Source organism: Vulpes vulpes, chromosome 4, assembly GCF_048418805.1.
Source record: "Vulpes vulpes isolate BD-2025 chromosome 4, VulVul3, whole genome shotgun sequence".
Classification (NCBI taxonomy): domain Eukaryota; kingdom Metazoa; phylum Chordata; class Mammalia; order Carnivora; family Canidae; genus Vulpes; species Vulpes vulpes.
In genome coordinates, this window is record NC_132783.1 from 108,217,916 (window position 1) to 108,242,649 (window position 24,734).

The 24,734-nt window shown below is 35.4% G+C and overlaps 1 protein-coding gene across 10 annotated transcripts in view; it reads left to right on the plus strand.

Moving 5' to 3' along the window:
• Positions 1–24,734, plus strand: part of GABRB2 (gamma-aminobutyric acid type A receptor subunit beta2) — a 240,388-nt gene that overhangs the window by 111,327 nt on the left and 104,327 nt on the right. For all 10 annotated transcript variants that reach the window (XM_072756703.1, XM_072756699.1, XM_072756695.1 and 7 more), the window contains exon 6: positions 9,205–9,287. In XM_072756703.1, the coding sequence (XP_072612804.1) occupies positions 9,205–9,287 (83 nt within the window). The remainder of the gene's footprint in view (positions 1–9,204; positions 9,288–24,734) is intronic.

Here is a 24,734-nt window from a genome sequence, read left to right on the forward strand (position 1 = left end):
TATAAAATGCTTCCATTTCTTCTCAGTTTAAAGTTGTATTTAACATCTTTGTATATAATTTTACATAATTTAATTTTCACAATTTCTTAAAGGGAAATTTCAGGAGCAAATGTTGTTCATTTGGGGGGTTTTGATGTTGTCAAATTACCATCCAGAAAGTTTGTACTAATTTACAGTTCTACCACCAGCATACCAGGTATGTTTCCCTGCAGAATCTCTAGTACTGAATATTATAATTCTTTTATATTTTTGCTGATTAGGTAAGCAATAAAAATCATGGCTTAATTTGTATTTCTACAAATTTGTGGTCTCTAATAGTGTTAAGCATTTTTTCCACATATCTGGTGCCTATTTTGTGTAAGAGATTTAACTCTTAAATAGTAAAACTGCCATTTAGTTGAAAATCTTTAGCATCAAAGATCAGAGTGGCAGAAAGGCCAGAGACTGCAGTGTGTGTGAATTTTGTTGAAGTTGGAAGTACAAGGTGAGTTGCCAGTATGTGATAGGAGGCAGCTTTGTCGAATTCATTTTTCTTGTTTAAAACATAACAGCAGTTATGTTACTGTTACTATTACTGTATTAAAGCCTATTTTACTTTACTAGTTAAGGTTACGACAGTTGCAACCATAGGGAACTCTAGGGAAAATATGTTTTGAGGGCGTGTTAAAGTCTGGATCTACCACACACACAAAGAAATGTTTCTCTGAGCTTTTCATAGGATATGTCTTTTCCTCAGATGCTGGATGCCAGCTGCTCAAGGAAGAAGTCTCTCTCTCTCTCTCTCTCTCTCTCTCTGTGTGTGTGTGTGTGTGTGTGTGTAGCAGTGATGGGGAAGGAGATAGTTTAAAGGCCATTTCAGGCTCATGTGGGAGCTATGATGGTAATATTCCTTCCAGAAGTTCCATGTCATTGGGACTGAATCTTGCACTATTTTTTTGTGTGCAATTCGGCTTCTTCTCCCTTTCTTTTATAGGTCAGGATGCCTGATGAGCATCCTTCAGGGTCTACTGGAAAACTCAACTGCAGAAAGACCCTGAGTCTACTAGGGAGACAAAATAACAAGTAAATGCATACATGGGATAATTTCAGATAATGACAAGTATAATGAAAGAAGTAAAATGGGATATGACAGTGACCAGTGGGGAGGGGGTTAGGCCTACGTTAGCTAAGGTGGAGGGAAAATGCTTCCTCTGTGGCTGGAATGAACGGAGACTGCATTCATAGAAGGAGGAAGTTCATTTAAGATAGAACCTTCATCCCCTCATCCCTACAATCCCAAGACGAAGGACCCAGGAATGGAATGCTTCTAATATTTTTGACAGCCTAACTCATAAAACCTCAAATTTTAAATACATTTCTACAATATATTTTATCATTCAAGGGCCCAACAAGAAACAGATGACTTACTGAAAAATGGGATACTTTGAAGACAATGTATTAAAAGGGAACTTTACAAAGAAAACAGCACTTCCTCCCTCACAGAGATAGGATCTGTGGATTGTCGTCCACTCTCTGGTGTGCCCCACCTGACGGGGGAGAACAAGGCACAGTCAGGGGGAACCTGCACACAAGCTCTGCAGGCATGGAGCCTAGGAAACAGTTCCCCCCTTCACACTCTCCTCCATCCTCTAAACTCCCAGTGGTCAAATCCAACCTGAAGCCAGAGAATCAATCAGGGAGACAGTTTATGAAGTCCAAACATTCATGTCTGTAAGACTACAAAACATGGTGATTAAGGGGAGAGAGTGGAACTGGAGAGACAAAGAAAGACATCCAGCATGTGTAGTTTATATTTTAAAATAATACTGGATGGTATTTGGAAGAAGTGGCAACAGACCCAGGTGAGGTTATAACCTTAGCCTGTCACTGGCTAGCTATAAATCAGCACCTATGAAACACTGACTTTGTTAAAATAAATAAATAAATGGCTAAAATAAAATTGATGAACTTATTCTGAAATAATATGACTCTAATCTGTTAAAAATAAAAATTAAATATTTTGAATATATTTTAATTAATGCAACAAAAGCTTTCTGGACACTGTTTTAAATTTTGAAAACAAAACAAAATCATTGTTGAAATAGTCTGAGTCCCAGCTATATGTCTTTCTAGTTGGTAAGTGGCTCTGGTTCAGTTAAATTCTTTATGTTGATCTGAAATCAAATTTCATTTGTTAGGTAATGAATCCAAAAATAGAACAACTACTTTTTCTCAGGGACTCAGACTTCCTGTAAGACATAATTTAGAGAGAAGTAAGCATATTCTCATTCCTGAGATAAGCACACAATTTACAGATGAGACCATCAGGAATGTAATGTGGGAAATCTTGGTAAACAAGGGAGTCACTGCAGAGGAATAAAGACTTAGACTGTATGCACATATCGATTAATATTTTTGATTGAGTAGGATTTATATACTCACAAAATGAGATTTTGTTCAATACTACTGTTTGGATTCTACAGTCTTGGTATTTAAGGAAATATCTTTGATAATAGCACCTAGATTTGTGGCAGAAACTTGTAGTCCTTAAATGGTCACAGTATCTTTAGAGAGAATAAGATTCCAGAAAAGCAAAGAGTCACAGAAGGCCAAACAGCTGCAGACGAGTACAAATAGCTCTAATCTGAAATGCATGATTTATCAAAAGGGAACATGATTGCTAGCAATCTTACTTTTTTTGGTGATTACAAAGTTGAGCATACTACCGCATGTGACTCTATATGAGGACTTGTAAAGAGCTTTTAAAAACAATTATGCATGAGTGTTGGAGATTTTAATTTAAGCAGGACTCTGTGGAGGTAAATCAAGAGCATAGGCTGGAAGAAAAATGCTGAGGGAGACCTTCAATCAGGGGAGAATATTAAGTGGGACTCCTTGGGGAGAGGCCTGTATTTGCTTGTCTGGGGTAGGCTAATCTACATAATTGACTAAAACAGAATGAACAGCTGTGAAATACAGCATTTGAATGTGTGGGTAAAACACAATTACAAAATATACAGGGTCACAGAACATGTAATGTATTTTCATAGGATTATAGAATTTCCAAGCTCATTTGGGATTTCAGAAATCGTCCAGTTACCCAGAGAAGCTAAATGATTTTATCAAGGTCAACTAGCTGGTTAGTTATAGCATGACAGTTAAATCTGTAGGCTCTGGAGTCAAACATTCTAGTTTAAATCCCAACTCCACCACTTACTCTGTGACTTTTGGAGAAAATCACTCTACTTTTCTCTGCCTCCATTTTCTTATCTATAAAATGGGAATAACAGGACACTGATATTAAATGAGATGATACATTTAAGCAACACTAGATGATGCCTGGAACTCAGTGAGTGATCAGTTGGTATGAAGCATGTTTATCACTAGCAAGAATGCCAAAGCTGAAGTCATTTAAGTCTTGTATCAATGCTCTACCTACTCAACAAAATGCAAGAGCATATCCCAAGAGGAACGTATGTGAGAAATTAGTTTCCCAACTAAAGTGGTTGTGAGACACAAAATAATATCAAGTCTGCTTGGAGATATAGAAGCAAAATCTTTTAAAGTACCTTTTGGGGAAGTGACTCAGATGAGCTCTTTAGAATGAACATAGTTGGAGGTAAGGTATTTGATTTTCTTAAAAAAAATACAAAAATAAAAGAAATCCACAGTTACTTTCTTATCACCTCTGGTTGAAATCCTAACATGCTTCTCACCTGTTAAGGTACTTGTTTGACCACATATTGTAGTGCCTGAAGCCCATCTTGAGACGTCTGTTGTGTATCTGAATGGCGCTGTCAGTTAAGTGCCAGACCCTTGGTTTTAGCTGATCTCAGAATTGTGAGATGGGGCCCAGCTTCTGGATCCTCATTCTGCACAGAGTCTGCTTAAGATTCACTCTCCCTTTCCCTTTGCCCTTCTCCCCTTACTCTCTCTTTCTCAAATAAATAATTTTTTTAAAAAGTCTGTTGAAAGGACCAAAACATGTCACATTGATTTTGAGTTATCTCCTATTGGCTGAGAGACAAAGGCATTTATTATTACTTAATAACTATCTTTGATCCTATTCAATCTCGGAATGATATGGTGGCACCATTAAGTCTCAGGTAATGACACCATAAAATATTTGTTATGACTTTGGTGCAAAATGCTAGCAGAACTGTTGTATTTCCTGATTTCATAGGTGCCTTTAGTGACTGTTTTAGGGTATGTTACATGTATAGTTTTCTTGCACTCTATCAGTATTTTATGATGCAAGTTATTTTTAGTTGACAAGGCCCAATGGGTAAGGAATAAAAAGTTTCTCAAAAGATCTTTTAGTCCAGTCAGAATATTGGCATTCCCCAAAGGTGGCTTTCATCCACATTATAGTATTCAGCCCCCGAAAAGGCACATTTCCACTTGCAAGTATAGAAAATTTGTGACATGTAAATGAGGTACATTCTTAAAGCATCATTGACTGTTTCCTGTGATTGAAGACAAAGCCATCTCTACATTTCACTGTAGTCTTAAAATTTAGTCAGGATACCTGCATAATAAGTTACTAGCTTCACTTCAAAGATTCCTACTACTAATGTTGAGTAATTTAAGGCCCATTATTGATGTTTAACAGTATTCAGAAAGGCATATTCATGAATACTCCATTAAGTATATTTGTTGTATTGACTTATTCCTACGGAAACTTAGCACTGCTATAAATCATAAAGTTCCAAAGAACAGATTTTTGATGTTGATCATTAAACTTTTTTGAATAAGATTCATTTCTGAGTAGCTTCTTCTATAATTCTTTGAGTTTAGAATTTTTTAAATAAATTAAATGAGGTACTTAATATAGAGAATTGTTTCAAAATTCTCAGTTTGAGAATGCTTATGACCTTTGCTTTCTTTTTTCTTCTCTTTATTATTATTTTTACTGTTTTAATCTTGGGTTAGTGATATGTGCCAGAGACCTGCCAAAGTGCTTGAGAAACAAATAAGACAAAAACATATGTAGTTCCTGATCTTATAAATCATGTGGAAAAGATGCAGGTTTGTCACACGTGTCTGTGCCTTGTTTTAAAATCTGCATACATAGATGGCATAATTTTTTTGAATATTTATGTATTCGGTTGCTATTTACATCATATTTTATAGCTCTGCTTTGCTTTTAATATGGGTGTGTGAGTATTCTACACATATTTTCAAATACCAACCACTGGTCAAAATAGTTATCACTGTATCTGCTTATTAGCAGGTGTCATAACAAAAATCACAGAACATTTTACAAGGTAAAGATCTCTTCTTGTTTTTACCATCTCATAACCAATTAGGATGGCAAGTTTTTCATTCAAATGTTCAGGAGCATCCAAGTATTACAGGATCTAAGTGATTCACCCCAGCTTACTTGTTCTGGTCTATATGAACAGGACTCAAAAGGGATTATTTTGTCTATAGAGTTTCTGCTTTAAGCCAATAGGAGACACAAATGCCTTGAAAACATTGACTAGAAAATATTTATATATGTATTTTTTTGTTTTATGAAGTATATTATAGCATTAAAAAAGTAAAACATTGGTGTAAATACAAATGTTGATGTGAGAAAAACACTTTCATCTACTTTATTTTTTAAATATGGGTGGAAACTCATTTCATCTGCAATAGCATTAGACAATTTATTTTTCTTGTTCATAGCACTCATGTTTACAGCACTAGTTCACAGATGTTAGTTGCCATGAATATGTATCATCAGAAAGTGTGAACCACAACCTATATAGTAGCTATTGCAGGCTTCATCTCACACAGTTGAGCATCTGTTTATGGTTCTTGTTTTTTTAAAATTGTACGTGTGCCCTTGTACCTTTAATGTCCTTTGTGTTCATTCTGTCATTTGAAGTTACTTTATTCTAGTTTCTCAAGATGGATGATTTCTGCTATTTTATAGAAGTAACATGGGAGTTTTGGTATGCCCATCATATACTAATTTTATTTTCTTTGAAAATTTATCTTCTACATAATACAGGTTTCTCCTATGTTAGTAGCAATTCAGGTTGTAACTACATGTTAAAACACAAAAAAAGAAGGAAGGAGGGAAGGAAGGAAGAAAAGAAGGGCAGTAGACAGATGGACCAGTGAGAAATTCAGTCATATATTGCGTAGTCAAAATGGTTTGTCATTTTTAAGCCCTGAGTAAATAATTAATGTGAAATTTATTTTTTATATAATTTTTAGTATTTGTAAAACGTTATTTGACAAGTCCCATTGAAAGCAAAACAATCAGTTTGATGATAAGATAAACTCTAGTACTATATATACACAATGTTAATTAAATGAATTAACATTTGCTGTTAAAAATATGGGAAGAATCCCTAAAACTTAAGGCACATTAAAAGTTGAAGAAAAGAGAAATAATGAAATAAGATAATCCTCCAAATAAAAGATTTATAATCAGCAAAACCAACTGCTTGCCTCTTTAAAATTCATATTTTTATTTATCCAACAGATGTTTATTGATTCTCTTACAATAAATAAAACAAAGCCTGTACCCCTAATGGATTACATTTTATTGAGAGAAATAGTACTTTAAAGCATCTTTCTTTTTCTGTTTTTTTTTTAAAGACTTTATTTATTTATTCATGAGAGAGAGAGAGGGACAGGCAGAGGGAGAAGCAGGCTCCACACAGGGAGCCTGACGTGGGACTTGATCCTGGGATGAAGGAGGTGCTAAACCACTGAGCCACCCAGGCTGCCCCTTTTGTTTTTACTTCTTAATCATCTTCACCTATTTCACCCATCATCTTAATCCCTCCCCTTTGGCAATCACCAGTTTGTTTTCTATATTCATGAGTCTGTTTCTTTCTTTGTTGTTGTTGGCTTGTTCATTTGTTTTGTTTATTATATTCCACATATAAGTGAAATCATATGGTATTTTTCTTTCTCCAGCTTATTTCACTTAGCATAATATCTGCTAGGTCCATCCATGTTACCATGAATGACAAGATTTCATTCTTTTCTTATGGTTTAGTAATTGTTAAATCATTATGTTATACACTTGAAACTAAATTTTAAAAAGCAAAAAAAAAAAAAAAAAAAAAAGATAATTTCAGATTGTGATACTTGCCTGAAGGAAATAAATAGGTTAAAATGGAACATCAGTTAAGGCAGCTACTTTGGGTGGGCTGCTTGGGTAAAGCCTCTCAGAGGAAGTGATTATTGAGCTGAAGGATCAGAAGAGAAGGACTTATGAAGATCGGGGAGACACATGTTCTAGGCAGAAAGAACAAATGTGCAGACTGGAAGATAGTAAGGACTTGGTATGAGATAATATTGGGAAGGAAGAGGCAGATTATTCAGAGCACAGTAGGACACAGCCAAGACTCTGGATTTTATTGGGAGAACAAAAAAAAAATTAAGCAGAGGAGTGATAAAATCTATATTTTTATTTATTTTTATTTTTTTTTTTTAAATCTATATTTTTAAAAGATCTGACAGCTGTGTGGATAATGGATAGTAGGGGGGCAAATGGAAGGCCAAGAGATCAATTTACTGTAATAATATGAGGTGAGGCAGTGGGGCCATAGATTTTGAAGGAGGCAGTGGAGATGAAAATGAGCCCAGGCAGAGTAGCTAACTCCTGGTGAAGAAAAGGAGGGAATTGGGGATGAACATCAGCCTTAGGATACTCACTTATTGCTAAAAAGAAAAACAGAAATTAACAGAGCACAAACCTTAATGAAGCAGTAATTAAACTAAAGAGGCATGAACTACTTACATTGAGTTAATCACTTATTTTCATCCTACAACTGAGGAGTGGGACTCCCACACCTAACTGAGGAATTTCATAAACTCAGTCTACTTAGATTACTTTTAAACTCTGCCCAACTTTCCAGTGAAAAATGTCTAGCTGGGGACTGTTTCTCTCAAGCTGGGACTGTATCTTATTTCTCTATTCCCAACTCATAGTAAAGCGCCCTTCAGAGTAGAGTAGGCCAAAGTTGATCAAATTCAATATCAATTTCTTGTATAAGTTTTTTTTAAGTAGATATAAAGGACCCGCTATATGTAGGTACTTTTTTTTATTCCTTACATAAATTATTAATCTTTTCTTTAAATATTTATTTATTCATGAGAGACCCAGAGAGAGAGGCAGAGATACAAGCAGAAGGAGCAGGCTCCATGCAGGGACCCAGAAGTGGAACTCGATCCTGGGACTCCAGGATCACACCTTGAGCCAAAAGCAGACACTCAACCACTGAGCCACCCAGGATTCCCAATTATTAATCTTTTTAGAAACCTTGTTATGTTATTATTATGTTGTTGTTAATAATATCCCCTTCTTATAGATGAAGAAACTAAGGTTGGTGAAAATATATTAACCACGTTGATGTCAGTTAGTGATACAGAATTAGAATTTTTACCTCTATCTGTTGTATTCTAAAACTTGTGTTTTTCATGACTTTATGCTGTTATATTGATCAGAAAATATATATTAACAAACCACTTAGGACTATATGCTTTTTGACTCCTTTTAGTAGGTCTTTAATAAGAGATTAGTGAAAAATGAAGATAGAGAAATATAGACATTAAAGGGACATATTCATATCTCTGATAAAATAATAAAGGAACCAGGTATTTTAAATCAGTAACTGTGCCAGCCCATAGGAGGACACTAACAGGTCATGAAAATAGCAGATTACTCAGCACAGAACAAATCAGGCAATAGATGAAAGGCTGATTGTGTGTTGTGTTAAAGCACTTGCAAAGTACTATACTATGCATAGAAATGTCAAAAATAATGAATCAAAACCAAGATTTAATGAAGATTAGATTTGAGGGAAGAGGAAACAAATATGAATGGAAGAGGAACTATCTATGTTGATATTCTTAATCACTTTGTGATGCTTGTAAAATAAACAGCCCTGGGACCACCCCTCCCTACACCAAGACATTCTGGAGCATGGAAACGTCTGTTTAATAAACCCTCTCAGGTGATTTTGTTTAGTACAAGTAGGTAGTGAACCACACTTGGGGAAATACTGATTTAGTCCCGTCTTTTTTTTATATATAAATCAGCCTGAGGCTTATAAAGGAAAATGGTTATCTGAAGCTATAACACCCTTTTTCACTAGAACTTTGGCTAAATCAGTCTTCTAGAGGCCCAGTTCTGCCCTCTTTGATACTTGGATTTAATTTTTTCAACACCAGCCATGGACCAGCTAACAGCATATATTGTTGCTATTTCTCTTCTAGAATCACAACTACAGCTGCCTGCATGATGGACCTAAGACGGTACCCACTGGATGAACAAAATTGCACCTTGGAAATTGAAAGCTGTAAGTTTTTCTAAGAATGCAGCTAGACTGAACTCTGCTTTAAGATTATTCTGGCTCATGCCCAAACCACAGGTCCTGAAAATGTCCTGCTACTGCAGTAAATCTGGTAGAGGGAGATACAGTGTCTTTCCTCAGTGATGCTGCCAACCTCTTAGTCTCATCTCTAAATCCCTGGGAGACATGTATAAGAGAAGACATAATCTAGCAATAAAAGGAAGACACTAAGAGCCTGGAAGGAGACCAAAGGCTATTCCAGGCATTTAAAGTATGGAAATGGTGCATAGAGCTACAACAGAAGGGAAAATAGGTGGTAAAGCCAGGGTGACATAGGAAATCTCAGTTGTCTTTGCCTTTCACAAATGTTATCTCTTTGCAATTGCAAAATAAATGTGGCCTCTGGACCAGTTGAAACATTCACAGAGTGTGGATTGGTGGGATGTTTTTTGTTTCGGGGGATGTTGTCAGTTTCTAAAACTTATTTTATATTCTTGCTGAAAGCCATACAATGACCAAGGATGGTATATATATATATGCATGTTTATTTTCTTTCCTGTGCTGACCTGTTTTGCAGTGTTCTTGCTTTTCTGGGCCACAGTTTCAGTGTCCTTCTTGATGACTCAATCACCTACCCTGTTGGGTGGGTGAAAACATTGACTTCATGATCTATCTTCATTTTGGAGGTCATGCACAGAGGTCATTTGAGATGGAATAGGATTTTGATCTTCTTTTCTTTGTCAGTTCTTTGCAATGTTTTCATACCTCATCCCACCAAACAATTGGAAGCTGCTGATTTTATATCCAGCATTCTAGATAATGAGTAACTTTGACTGCTGTGCAGATAGGACACTCTCAGCTGTTACGAGGAACTCTAGCTGTGACAAGCATTGCAAATTTAAGTCACTACTCTGAGTAGAAATACAAGCCTGTATGGCACATTGCTGGTATTTTGCCCATTAAAAAAACATAGCTTCCAGGGATAATATTACATTTACATGCATTTTTTTAAGAACTTGATTTTATACTTGTGTTATCAAATCATCATTTTCATGTTTGATCTTTTCAATAAAGAACTATTTACAGAAACTGGTCTATAGGATATTGATGATTATTTTTATGTAAATATTTTTGGGATAACTTTGCATTTTCATGACTTATGATACAATTTAAGTTTAGAATGTTCTCCAAAGTCCAAATTCTTTGGTTGTTTCAAATTGTTGGAGTAAGGTTTATTTTAAAGTAGATTGTCATGTACTATAATGAATTTTTATGGTAAGAGAACTCATGATGAAATTTGAGTGGAATTTTAAATAATCATAATTGTACACATAGTTAAAGCACTTGCGCTGATGTTATTTCATTTGAGCTGTTCACAACCCCCTCAGGTAAGTAAACAAGGCCTTTCTATTTTAAAGAACTAATGCCTAAGGGCACAGGCAACACCCAGGTATTTAATGTAGTTAAATTATAATTCTGACATGAATATTTTAAAATTAACATGATAATTCTTCAGACTTTTAGAAAGTTTATATTTTAATAAAGGGGCTTCTACATCTCTTATTTCAAATCACAGTTACCCTGTTAAATGGGGTAGTTTTTTTCCCCTAACTTTACTGAGATGTAATTGGTATATAACATTGTGTAAGTTTAAGATGTACAATGTGATGATATATATATATATATATATATATATATATATATATATATATAGTGAAGTGATTGCCACAATAAGGTTAGTTAACACATCCATTACCTCACACAGTTACCTTGTGTGTGTGTGTTTGAACTGATCTACTCCTATAGCAACTTTCAAGTATAAAATACAGAGTTGTTAACTATAGTCACCATTCTGTGGATACCCAGATCTTACTCATCTTCTAACTGAGCATTTGTAACCCTTTAACTACATTCAACCATCTCCCCATACCCTCACCCCTGTCAACTACCAAGTTGACAATACTATGAAGTCAATACTATGACTTCAGTATTAATTCTTAGATCCATATATAAATAAGATCATACACTATTGGTCTTTCTCTGTCTGATTTATTTCACTTAGTATAATTACCTTAAGTTCTGAGGGTCTTGGGTGGCTCAGTCGGTTGAGTAATCAACTCTTGGTTTCAGCTCAGGTCATAATCTCAGGGCCCTGAGAATGAGTCCTGCACTGGGCTCTGTGCTCTGCACAGAGTCTGCTTGAGATTCTCTCTCTCCTCCTTCTGTCCCTCTCCCCACTCACGACGTGGTCTCTTCAATCAATCAATCAATCAATCAATCTTTAAAAGAATTCCCTTAAGTTATGTCTATGTTGTCACAAATGACAGGATTTCCTTTTTTTTAAAGTAAAGATTTTATTTATTCATGAGAGACACAGAGAGAGAGAGAGGCAGAAACACAGGCAGAGGAAGAAGTAGGCTCCATGCAAGAGCTCATGTGGGACTCGATCCCAGGACTTCAGGATCACACCCTGGGCCAAAGGCATATGCTCAACTGCTGAGCCACTGGGCATCCCTGGATTTCCTTTCTTTAACTGAATATTCCATTGTATCACTTTTTTTTTTTTTTTTTTTTTTTACCTATTCATTCGTCAGTGGACATTTAAGTTGTCTCTATGTCTTGGCTATTATAAATGATTCTGCAACGAACGTAAAAAAAGCGGGTATCTCTTCAAGATGGAGATTTCATTTGCTTCATACATTTACCCAGAAGTAGTAAATATGGGTGATATGGTAGTTCTACTTTTAATTTTTTGAGAAATTTTCATGCTTGTTTTCTATGTGGTCTGTACCAATTTACATCCGCACCATTAGTGCACAAGATTCCCTTTTCTTCACATCCTCACTAGCACTTGTTCTCTTATCTTTTTGATAATAGCCATTCTAACAAGTGTGAAACAATATCTCATCATGATTTTGATTTACATTTCCCTGATACAGATTCTCTTTGAAGTATATACCAATTTTCCCAACACCATTTGCTGAAGAGGCTCTTTTTCCCATTGAGTATCCTTGGCTTCCTTGTCAAGTATGAGTTGACCATATATGTGAGAGTTTATATTGAGCTTTTGATTCTGTTCATTGGTCTTTGTATCTCTTTTTATGCCAATACTATACTGTTTTGATCACTATAGCTTTGCAGTATACTTTGAAATCAGAAAGTATGATGCCTCCAGCTTTGTTATCTTGATCAAGACTGCTTTAGCTATTCAAGGTCTTTTGTGGTTCCATACAAATTTTAAGATTGTTTTCTTAAATATAGTTTCTTAAATATATAGTATTTCTATAAAAATACATTGGAATTTAGATAGGGGATGCATTAAAACTATAGGTAGCTTTGGGTAATATAGACATGCTAATAATATTAATTCTTCTGATCTGTGAATATGGGCTATGTTTCCATTTATTTATGTCTTCACTTTCTGTCATCAATGTCTTATGCTTTTCATTGTGCAGATCTCTCACCTCCTTGGTTAAATTTATTCATAAGTATTTTGTTGTTTTTGATGCTATTGTAAATGGGTTTATTTTATTTTGTTTCTAGAAATATAAACATGTATAGAAATGGAACTGATTTTTGTATGTTTATTTTGTATCCTGCAACTTTGTATATTCTTTTAATTTTTTGGCAGTCTTTGGGGTTTTCATGTCATCTGCAAACAGAATAATTTTACTTCTTTACCGATTTGGGTATCTTTTATTTCTTTCTTTCTTTTTTTTTTTTTTTTTTTTTTTGCCTGATTTTTCTGGCTAGGAGTTTCAGTACCATGCTGAACAAGAGTGCTGGTGCTGAGAGTGGGTACTCTTACCTTGTTCCTGATCTTAGAGGAAACACTTTCAATCATTCACCATTGAGTATGATGTTAATTATGGATTTATCATATATAGCCTTTATTATGTTGAGGTACAGTCCTTCTATACTAAATTTGTCAAGAGTTTCTATCATGAAAGGATGTTGGATTATGTCAGATGCTTTTTCTACATCTATTCAGATGATTTTTTCTTTCATTTTATTAATTTGATGTATAACATTTTTGATCTGCATCTGAACCATCCCTACATCCCAGGGACAAATCCCACTTGCTCATGGTGTATGATTTTTTTAGTGTGCTATTAAATTTGTTTTGCTAGTATTTTGTTAAGAATTTTTGCATCTATATGTATCAAGGATATTAGCCTGTAAGTTTCTTGCAGTAGTCTTATCTAGCTTTGGTGTCAGGATAACACTGACTTTGTAAAATGAGTTTGAGAGCATTCCTTTCTCTTCAGCATTTTTAAGAGTTCTGAGAAGGATTGCCATTAATTTTCATTTAAATGTTTGGAAATAAATAAATATTTGATAAAATTCATCAGTGAAAACATCTGGTTCTGGGCTTTTCTTTGTTGAGAAGTTATTGAGAACTGACGCAATTTTCCTTGTTACTTGTTACTTGGTCTGCTCGTATTTTCTAGTTCTTTATGAGTCCATCTTAATAGATTGTATGTTTCTAGGAATTTATTAATTTCTTCTAAGTTGTTTAATTTATTGGTATATGATTGTTCATGGTAGTCACTTGGATCCTTTGTATTTCTGTGGTATCAGTTGTAATGTCTCCTCTTTCATTTATAATTTTATTTATTTGAGTTCACTTCTTTTTCTTGGTTAGTCTAGCTAAAGATTTACCAATCTTGTTTTTAGATAATGAATTCTGAATTTTAATTTTTCTTATGCTTTTTTCTTTTCATTGCTTTTCTATTTCATTTATTTCTGTTCCACTCTTTATTATTTCATTCTTTCTGCTAACTTCGGTCTCAGTTTGTTCTTCTTTTCTTAGTTCCTTGAGATATAATGTTAGGTTGTTTATCTGAGATCTTTCTTTTATCCCAATACATCTGTTTGTAACTATAAATTTTCAGAACTGCTTTTGCTGCATCCTATAGGTTTTGACATATTGTTTCTATTTCATGTCTTAAGATTTTTTTTTGTTTCCCTTTTTATTTCCTTTTTTAACCATTGGTGATTCAAGATTGTTTTATTTCCATGCATTTGTGCATTTCCCAGCTTTCTTACTGCTATTGATTTCTAGTTTCATACCTTTGTGGTCAGAAAAAGACCCTTGATATAATTTCTGTCTTCTTGAATTTTTTGAAACTTGTTTTGTGACCTAACGTAATATCTATCCTAGAAAGTGTTCTGTGCAGGCTTGAGGAGAATGTATATCCTGTTTCTATCGGACGGAATGTTTTGTATATCTCTTTGGTCCATTTGGTCTATAGTGTTCAAATCTTCTGTTTCTTTATTGATTATCTGTCTGGATAATCTAGCCATTGCTGAGAGTGGGTTATTAAAGTCCCCAACTATTATTGTATTCCTGTCTATCTCTTCTTTTAGTTCTGTTAGTAGTTTCTTTATATACCAGGATGCTCTAATGTTGCATGTTTATGATTGTTATATGTTTTTTATTAATTTACCCCTTTATAATCATACAGTGACCTTCTTTATCTTTTGTGAGCATTTTTAACTAAAAGTTTATAGGTAGGTATTAATATTTATATGTTACATCTAAGGAAACAGATTCAAAGAGGTAAATAGATTTGCCCAAGGTCATGCAGCCACTGAGTGGAATGGCTCTGTGCTGAAGTGGTAATTGATAGCTGGCTTTTAAAGCCACTGATTTTATAGGGACCAGATTTATAGAAGATCCTAATTGTAGAAACCAAGAAAATATCTTATACTTATAAAAAATCAGAATTTATTCATATTTAACCAGACAAAAAAATCACTGTTATATGAATTAATATGAATGATAATGAAATATGGTATTATATTAAATATATATATATATATGATATACAGGTCTATTATAAGTAGGTAGTTAACTAATTAGGTCTTACTATTATAAGTAGGTAGTTAACTAATTAAGCTTATTGAAATGACTTTAGGATCCTATCTCTTAAAGAATTAGCTCTGAAGTTGATGTCTGACATTCGACCTTAACCATTTCCTTCTGTTAAGCAAACTCTAGGCATTCACTTCTTCTCTCCCTCCTTCCCTCTTCTGCCTTTCTTCCCTACTTCTCTCAAATGCAAGTGACCTTAATGGTGGCATTACTAAATCATTATTACCCTGTTTCTATTTTAGCAATTAGTATATTGGTTTAATGTCAGAGAAAATAATATAACTTGATTCTGAGTGAGGGAATAAGGATTGAGCTTATTGCAAAGCTATTTAATATGTTTCATCTAGAAATGAAAAATAGTGCAAAGGGGGCAAAGAGAGTATTATAAATCTTTGAAATGGGAAAAGTTAGGGGGCTAATCTTGTAAATTCTGAGTGAGATTAGCTGCCCAATACCAATATGAGCTACATGGCCCCACTCTCCTCCTCAGAAAGGTAAGATAGTCTTATAAATTCTTAAACCCTATTTCCAGGTTCCCCACTTTGGGTATGTGAGCCACTTGTTTGAAAGAGAGTGTGGAATTCTCTCAGCTAGATCCATTGACAGGCTGCTCACATTACAAAAACCCAAAAGTTTCTCTCTTTCTTCTTCCCCTCATTTGTTTGTGTGCTTTTATCTCAGCCCGTCTCTGGATGACTTGGACTGGTCAGCCCGTGTCTCAGAGAATAAGGTTAATGCTCTTTTTCTTAGTGTTCTTGTTTTTCAGCCAGTTCCAGCCTTGGCGTGATTCACCATCAATTAGAGAGTATATAACTTTCCCAGCAGCTCTTTCATAGATAACTTCACAGGGCTATGTCAAGTGTTCACTGGGATAGTCAGTCAGGCATCTCCTTTTAGGATATAAGAAAAAAAAAAGAAAAAAAAATCCTAACTCTGCCTTCCTGACAGCATCAGAAACCAGTTGTTGCTGGCCTCTCATGCTCATTGACTACCTACATTATGTCATAGAAGTCACCCAATTTAGCTGAGCTGACTCAGTTCCCTCATAAATAAAATGGGAATAATAATATATTCCATATCACGTTGAGGATTAAATGAACTAATAAAGATAAAGAATGTAGCAATTTGCCTGGTACATGTTAAGCATCTAATAAGCAGTAACTGGTAATTAATTATTATTGTTATTATCACACTGCTTTTATTACATTTAAAGATTCCTCACTGCCACAAATTTGACTTCATTATGAGATCTAGTAAATCCAGCCAAGGAGAGACCCAAAACACAGCATTGCCCTTCTCAACTTTTGTAGATCTTATTCCAGCTCTTGCTTTAACATTCTAAGTAAGTCTCATTTTCTGTATGGCCGTCTACTTACTCATAGAATGTCTCAGCCAGCTGTGCCTACAGTATAAAATGCAAATTAATTTCTTCTACTTCTATCAAGTGGAAAAGAATTAATAGCTAGCCTCAAAATCCAAAGAGAGAGATTTAAAAGCTCTTTGACATCTGTACTTAGATGAAATGAAAGTGCAGCCCATTGTAAAATATAGTCCATTTGTGATTTTGCTAACATTTTAAACTGGCCAGAGAAGATAGTCATCACCTGATGACCATCTAAAGTCTGTGCAATCACTGTAGCAAAATGTGCCTATGAGTGAGTGAGAGTGTGTTGGCACAGGTCTCTCTTCTTCCTAGAGATGTTCACCATGCTTTATGAAAGGAAGAAATAGCAATGTGCCTATTGTTGTCTTACTGAATTTCAATTTGGATATTATATAAAATAACTTGCTGTTTGATTATTGATGGAGTAAAGGCTCTATTATCTTTTCAACAACTATTCAAAATAATCCTTATTAAACAGATCAATATAGATTGATACATTTAAACAGATTAAGGTATTGAATCCATATCTAATATGGTACAGGTTAATATATATTGAATATAGTTTATGCTATGCACTGGTCAATATTTTAGTAAATATTCATGCAAGATTTTTAAGAACTTAGAGGAAAAGGCATTGTGTTCTTCCACTCCTAAAGTGAAAATTAATGGCACCTTGGAGTGTCATTAGACTCAAAATAGCTATCACAGAGGAAGTGGTGATTGGATAGGATTCTGAGTTAATGTGTATAGTGAATAAGAGGACATTTATTGAATACTGGTAGTTTTCTGGTATCAATTTCTCAAGCTAACCAAACAAATCACTTAGTTTTTTCAAGCTCTGGTTTCTCATCTCTACAATATTACAATACTCTATAGGTAATAAGATAATCAAGATGGAGATCTTTGTGCTATGCTTGGTACTGGTATTTCCATAGCTAGTTATCTTTATACTATTATTATTATCATTATCAACTGCACCTGGAATACTGCACTCATGTAGAGTCACAACATGTTAAGAGGGATATTTAGCAGTCAGAATAAACAAAATATGAGTGATAGGTAAACCATGGAGTACGATAAATTAGCAGAATAAATGAGTGGGAAGAGAGGTGAATTTTGAGGAACAGAAAACCAGGGAGAGAGAGTGGCAGTATTTGAATGGGATAGCTGTTTTCAAAACATTACAGCATTTCCTCTTAAAAGAGCAGACTGTATCTGCTCTAAGGGCAAAACTAGGCTAATGATGAAAGATGCAAAAAGGCAATTTTGGATTGAAATATTTATATAAAAAAAGTTCATAGCAGTTACAGCTGGTGAAAATCTTGTAGGTTTATTGCTCTGTAAGACCATTTTCTGGGGGAAAGGGGATTCTTACAATGAGCAAGTGATAGGATTATATGATTTCTACAGAGCTCTGGGTTAAAGGTTACTTGGCACCAGCAAAAATATGTAGGACTCCAGTTAAAGGACAAGTAAGCAAGGACTGGTTTCTGTGAAGATGCAGATCCCATATGCATATACATCTGGGAGCAGTGCTATTTAGGAAAAAATGAAAATCACATGCTACCTAAGGTTTTAAGTATATGCTATATGTGTTTTGCTGATGGTCTGTTGTTATTTAGCTAGTGATCTTTCTTTTCTCAGATTTTCCTCACAGGAATAATTCTTACCATTGTGTGAGAAGAATAAGACTTCCCCACACAAACATTTTCCTAACTTTCTAAATAATTTAGAACCTTCTTGAGGGTTTTGATCTCATTAAGACTTTAAGAATCATCACAGCAGAAGACAATGTATGTGCACGTGTGTGTGTGTGTGTATGTGTGTGTGGTGATAATATTAAATCATGAAACTACCAAGTATTTTGGGTGATCCTAGAATTATTCACGTTAGAAAAATATTTCTGTGACATTCCAGTGGGACTTAATCATAATTACTTATCTAGAGAAAATCAAAGAGCATTGCAAATGCTCTGTGGTGCTACTGCATACAAATTTAATTTGCATCACTGTTCCATTTTCCTATTTTCTTGAATTGTACCTAGCGGTGTGGAAGTGAAGGATTTGTCTTCCCTTCCTTGCTGTGTGATACTTTGTTTGAACACGATCACTGCTTAACAATTATTATTCCCTTTTGACAATAAGCAAGTGCCAGGATGTATATTTAGAAACTCTGGCACCTCATAAAGATATTATTTATGATCTTGTGTATCTGGACTTTAGGACTTCCATCCTTTTAATTCTTCCATTATAAGAAAGTGAAGAAGTGACTTAAATATAAAGGGTACACTCTACTATTGAATAGGAAAATAATGATATTGAACTCTTTCCATCTAAAGTTTTTTGTTTCCCCCAAAGAGAAATCTTATTTTTTATTCATATTTAAAATTTTCTCTTTCTGTAGTCTCTATTTTCTCTTTCTAGAATTCCCAGAGACACCTTGAGTCCCACATTTATCTTCAATGATTGAAATAAAATTTGTAGAATTTTATCTTCCAGATTACTAATATTTATTTTATTCTAAAGAAATTATTAGTAGCAAGTATACTATTTTGACCATCCTGTTTTCAGTTTTTTAAAGATTTAATTTTTTATTTATTCATGAGCAACACAAAGAGAGAGAGGCTAAGACACAGGCAAAGGGCAAAGCAGGCTCCATGCAGGGAGCCTGATGTGGGACTGGATCCTGGAACTCTGGGATCACACCCCAAATCAAGGGAAGATGCTCAACCGCTGAGCCACCCAGGTGTCCCCCCCTGTTTTCAATTTCTATGAGCTCTTATCATTTGATTACTCATTTCGCATAGTTACTTGTTTTCTTATAGAATTTCCTTTTTATTTTAAGGATATCATTTTAAATTATTTTACAAGTTTTCTTCTGCTCTCTTCATCTTTCTATTTCCTTTAGTGATGATGTATGTTTACTTATTGTGATCCTTCTTTTTTATGCTGATGATTTTCCTTGTAAGTCCGCTAATCTTGGTAGTCAATTCATATTTGTAAATAAAGGGCTAGTTTGACCAACAAGTTCCTGATACAGATGTTCTGAACTGATGTGGGTTTCCTTAGCACATTTATATAGCTGTTTTCTTAGCCTCTTCCCTGAATAAGGAGAATGGAGCCAGAGGGAGAATGGGGCATGCTGACCAAGACAGTCTTCCCCTTTAGGAGAGTGGACTAAGATTTTTCACAGGAAACCAAGGCTCATCTGAGGCTTAAGCACGTAACATTATTTTACCCTTTCATTCCTAGGAGGATCTAATGGAACAACAACTATTTATTTTTCTCCATTTGTAGCAGTGCCCAGACTGGTCTGGGGCTCTGTTTAGATTCTCTCTTCAGCCCGATATCTAAACGAGGAACCCAGGCAGCCCCTACTTTGTTCAAGGAGCCTATTTCTATCATTATTTCAGGAGCAGTCACCACAGCTAGATGTAAGAGAAGCAAGAAGGCTGGTCTGGTGGTTTCATGGTGGCTCTTACTGCAAAATTCCTGCATCTGCAAATTCTCTGAGGCATATGTTCTCAACTTCGCAGTACATCAGATCCCCTGGGAAGTTTTTAAAAATCCAAATGAACAGGCCACTCCACAGACCTATTGAATCAGTCATTTTAAAAGCTCTGCAGGTGATGACAATGAACAAAGTTGGAAGAGAGTCCTCTAGGGCATAGTTCTCACACTTGAGTGAGCATGAGAATATCCTGGAGAGCTTGCTAAACACAAATTCCTGGGTCCCATTCCCTGGGGTTTCTGACTAAAGTGAGTCCGAAGTGAGGTTCAAGACTGCATTTTTCACATTTGCTGGTGATGCTAACACTGCAAGTATAAAGAAAACACTACTCTAGGGCTTTAGTGGGAAGATGGGCCCTTTCCTTTGCATTTCTCATGCACAACTTCTTTCTTTGGTTTTCTCTTTCTAAATAACCACATCTACATTCTAACTTTAGTACATTTTTCAAAATCACTAGCCCATTGATGTAATACTTTACTATAATTTATAGTGCTATCATGGATTTTTGCCATTCTTTTTACAGTTATTTCTATAAGATTCTAGTAAGGCAGGAAAAGTAAATATGTCATCTTAAACTAGAATTTTCCTTTTTTCATACACATATTCAGTTTTTAACTACACATACAATTTTCAGCCTCATTTTAAAATTTTAATAGCACATCACAAATATCTTATTTTCTGAAATCCTCTCATAACTTCTCATGTCTGTCTAGTATTCCACATGTGGATGAATAAACCATAATTTATTTAACCAGTTCCCAATTGAGGAACATATAATAATTCAACTATGTTGCTACTGTTAATAATGTTATAATTTGTGTATGATTGAAGCTATTTATCATTAAATACTATCATGATTATATGTATATGTACATGGCTCTTCTGTGCAATGTAATATGAAATGTTAAATTTAAATTAATTAAAATAAAAAAATAAAAATTCAGTTCCTCAGTTTCACTAGGCATATTTCCTGTGTTCAGTAGCCACAGGTGACCAGTTCCTGCCATATTGGACAGTGCAAGTTTCTAGAACATTTGCATCATTTGAATAAGTCTGAGTAACAATAATACAAGTAAGTTCATAGAAGTTGAAAAACTATATCATAGAAATTATAAAATTTAAAGTCTGGTTTTACATATAACCTGATTTCAAAAATACTTTCAAAAATGTAAAAGGAAGCCAAAGGACATTAGAATTGTATTTTCTTAATTGAAAAGGAAACCATTACTTTATTGTTCTTAAGTGGGCAAACTTAAAAGGAAGCAGAATTCATAGTGTTATCAAATTGGTATCTCCCAATCTCACAGGTGAAAATCTGCCTGTTTCGTTCCTTTCCCTTTAGCCACCATTAGGCTGTTTCTGACATGATGTGAAAAGTGAAGCAGTTAATGAAGTGTGTATGTGTACTTTAGTAAATGCTAGATCAAAAGGTAGAATGTGGATAGACTATATTATCCTGACAGTGATCAAGATTTCCACATGAATTAACAAGTAGCTTTGGAATCTAGAGTTCTAGATACAGACAATTTGGGGAGGTATTTTTTGGCATAGTAGACTCAGCCCCTTATCAGATTATTGCCCTGTATACATCAACATAAATACTATGCCAAACCTAGGTAAACTAAACACAAAGCCTTCCACCCCTCACCTGTGTTAAGGTGACTTGGTAACTAAATGAGCCCAGAGCTTAAGAGGTGCTCACCCTTTGGACCATGTGGTAAGCACAGGTGTAAAGTTTAAGATGTGTTGGCACAGGCTCAGCTTTCAACTCAAAGAACAGCAAGGAGCAATTACAAGAAGACTGATTCCCATTATGGTTCTTAAAGGGTAGAGTGTTTTCTTAAAGACTAAATGAGTTCCTCAGTCTCTCTGGACAGTGTTTGATGAGGCTCTGCTCAAAACTCTGCATTGTGTATATTTCCCTTTCTGAAGGTGAAAGCCACTTTCTTTTATGTTTCTGATGCTCATTTCTCTCCCCTCCCCACCCCGTTTTGAAATTTCCCATTAAAACTAAAAATGCAGTTTAGGTGCTCATTGTATATTACAATTTTTTCTATGGCAGATGTGTGGGGGAAGGGTGGTGGGTGTCCAAATTTGTTACCTGGTTTTCCTTTAGGCTCAGGAAAGGAGCCAACAGTGCTCTCAGCAAGAATTGTCTCTTTTTGGCTGGGCTTCATTTTATACTTGATCCTAATTAAGTGAAATACCACATTTGTGGCTTTCTTAGCATTTTTAGTGAAAGCTGGAGAACACTTTATGAAACCTGATGGGAACATCCTAAGCCAGAGGCATAAATACACCCACAGACCTTCCCTGAAGCATTTCCTGAAGACTCGTGTTGTTTTTGTTAGATAGTTGCAGCCCAATGAACTGTAACTCAGACTGACTTTTGTCAGATCCTGCATCTGACTCTCTGTGTTACACTAGAAGATATTTTCCTTTTAATAGGCTTTCAATACTGTTGATTTGTTTTTACAAATCCAATACCTTTCTCTTCAGGAGAGCTTCTAGAGTCTACCTTCTCTGTTCCTGCTTCTACCTCCATTGTAGCCAGTACCGTGATTATTGTATTTATTGTTATGATCACCACCATCAATAATAGTAACTACCACTGATTAAATGTTTACTTTGTATGAGGCATGATGCTGTGTATATACATACGATCTCACCTAAATACCTCATATGGCAGCTCCCCATATTATTTCTTCTTTACAAATGAGGATGTGGTGCCCTAGAGAAGTTGTATTAACTTAAAAAAGGACACAGAGGTTAGCAGGTGAATGTCTAATTGAAGAAAACAAAATCCAGTTTAGCTAGTTTAAACAGAGACTTATTTGGCTTACCAGATGTTGATGAAGACTGAAGAAACAGACTCTAGGCTGAGCTTTTATTTTATTTTTTAAAAGATTTTTATTTATTTATTCATGAGAGACACAGAGAGGCAGAGACACGGGCAGAGGGAGAAGCAGGCCTCCTCTCAGGGAGCCTGATGCGGTACTCCATCCCTAGACCCAGGATCACACCCTGAGCGGAAGGCAGATGCTCAACTGCTGAGCCACCCAGGTGCCCTTAGGCTGAGCATTTATATATAATCCCTACAACCATAGCCTGTATTGGCAAGGCAATCACTGTTCCTGCCAGAGTATTAAGATTGCCTCCTGAACAAAAGGGCCACTATTCCAGTTGCTAGACCAAAACCACACTGCTTTTCAGGTAGTCCGTACTAATAAAAGAGGTGTTTTGTGCTGTACTCTCTTCACCCGACTTCTGAATTCAGGTCTCCAGCTAGTGATCTGATTGGCAGAGCCTAGATCACATTTAGAACCACAGACAAAAGTGAGGAATGTCGTCAGGCAGGACTCATTATTGAGCAGAGTGTCAAGCTGAGATGTGAACCCAGATCAGTCTGATTTTAGAGGCCATGTCTCTAACCAGTATATATATTATGTCTTTGTTTATATCCCTAGCATAAAATTAGCATGTTCCTGTTTGTATTATAATTTATTTCTAAGAATTCTATATTTGTTAAATTCTACCTGCTGAATTGTATGCTCTCAGCGGACTTTGTTATTTTCCTTGCCTGCCCATATCAGAACATTATATTTAAAGAATCCCCTACTTTATGAAACAGAGTCCACCTTCCTTAATAGAGGCTGAAAAGGCCTCACATTCATTCTCTCAGCCTTACTTGCAACTAGAAGGTAGGTGCAAGACGGAGGTGCTACCAAGCCTATAATGTTGAGTTGGAAATATGTGCCAAGAGAACCAGTGACTGTGGAAAAACCCAGGCTAAGAAAGGTGGGAGCTAGGGGAGTGGATAGGTAGAAGTGTTGAGGGGCACATTTCCTGTAAAAACTGCAATGAGACCTGCAGTTCTTGACCCAGTGGAGGCACCTTGATGACTTCTTACAACAGTTAGCTCTATGATTTGGGGCATTATTCCTGACTTCACAGCTTCCGAACCTGGATATCAGGCCTATTGTAAGCTGTTCAATAGCATTTTCATAAGTGCCTGTTCTATTTAGTTTAACCAAATCTTGTCTGCAGCTAAGTTCCCTGATTGCCATAATTCTTGAAGGAAGGGTTATGTCTTATTTTATTTTTTATCTCTTATATTGCTTTGCAACGACAGGTAGGTAGTGAAGAAATTCTTCAACAATTTAATTCATTTATTCTATCAAAGTTCACTCTAGAACAAGGTCCTCCCAAAATGAAATAGTGCAGTTAAGAATTCCCTAAATGTAAGCACTCTACTGTGATCTATCACCCTTCGTGCCCCAACCCATGCTATTTGGCAAGTGATTTTAGACTATTTGCCTGAAAATCTTAGAGAATTTCTGTTAATATTTCTGTGGCTACAACAAGTAGATAGAATTTATTGAGCACTTACTAAGTGCTAAGTGCCTTGTATTCACTGTCTCATTTTATTTTATCAATCCCACAAGAATAGGAGATTAAATAAAGGTCATACACTGTGGCCCAGTCAGGATTCAGGCCTGTCAGTCATCCTTATCAACCTTCTCTCAATCAGTATACCACCTACTTTGAAAGGATACCTAGAGATTGGGGCGCTGGGTGGCCCCATCAGTTGAGCCTCAGACTCTTGTTTTCAGCTCAGGTCACGATCTCAGGGTTGTGAGATTGAGCCCAGATGGAGCTCACACTCAGCATGCATATACTC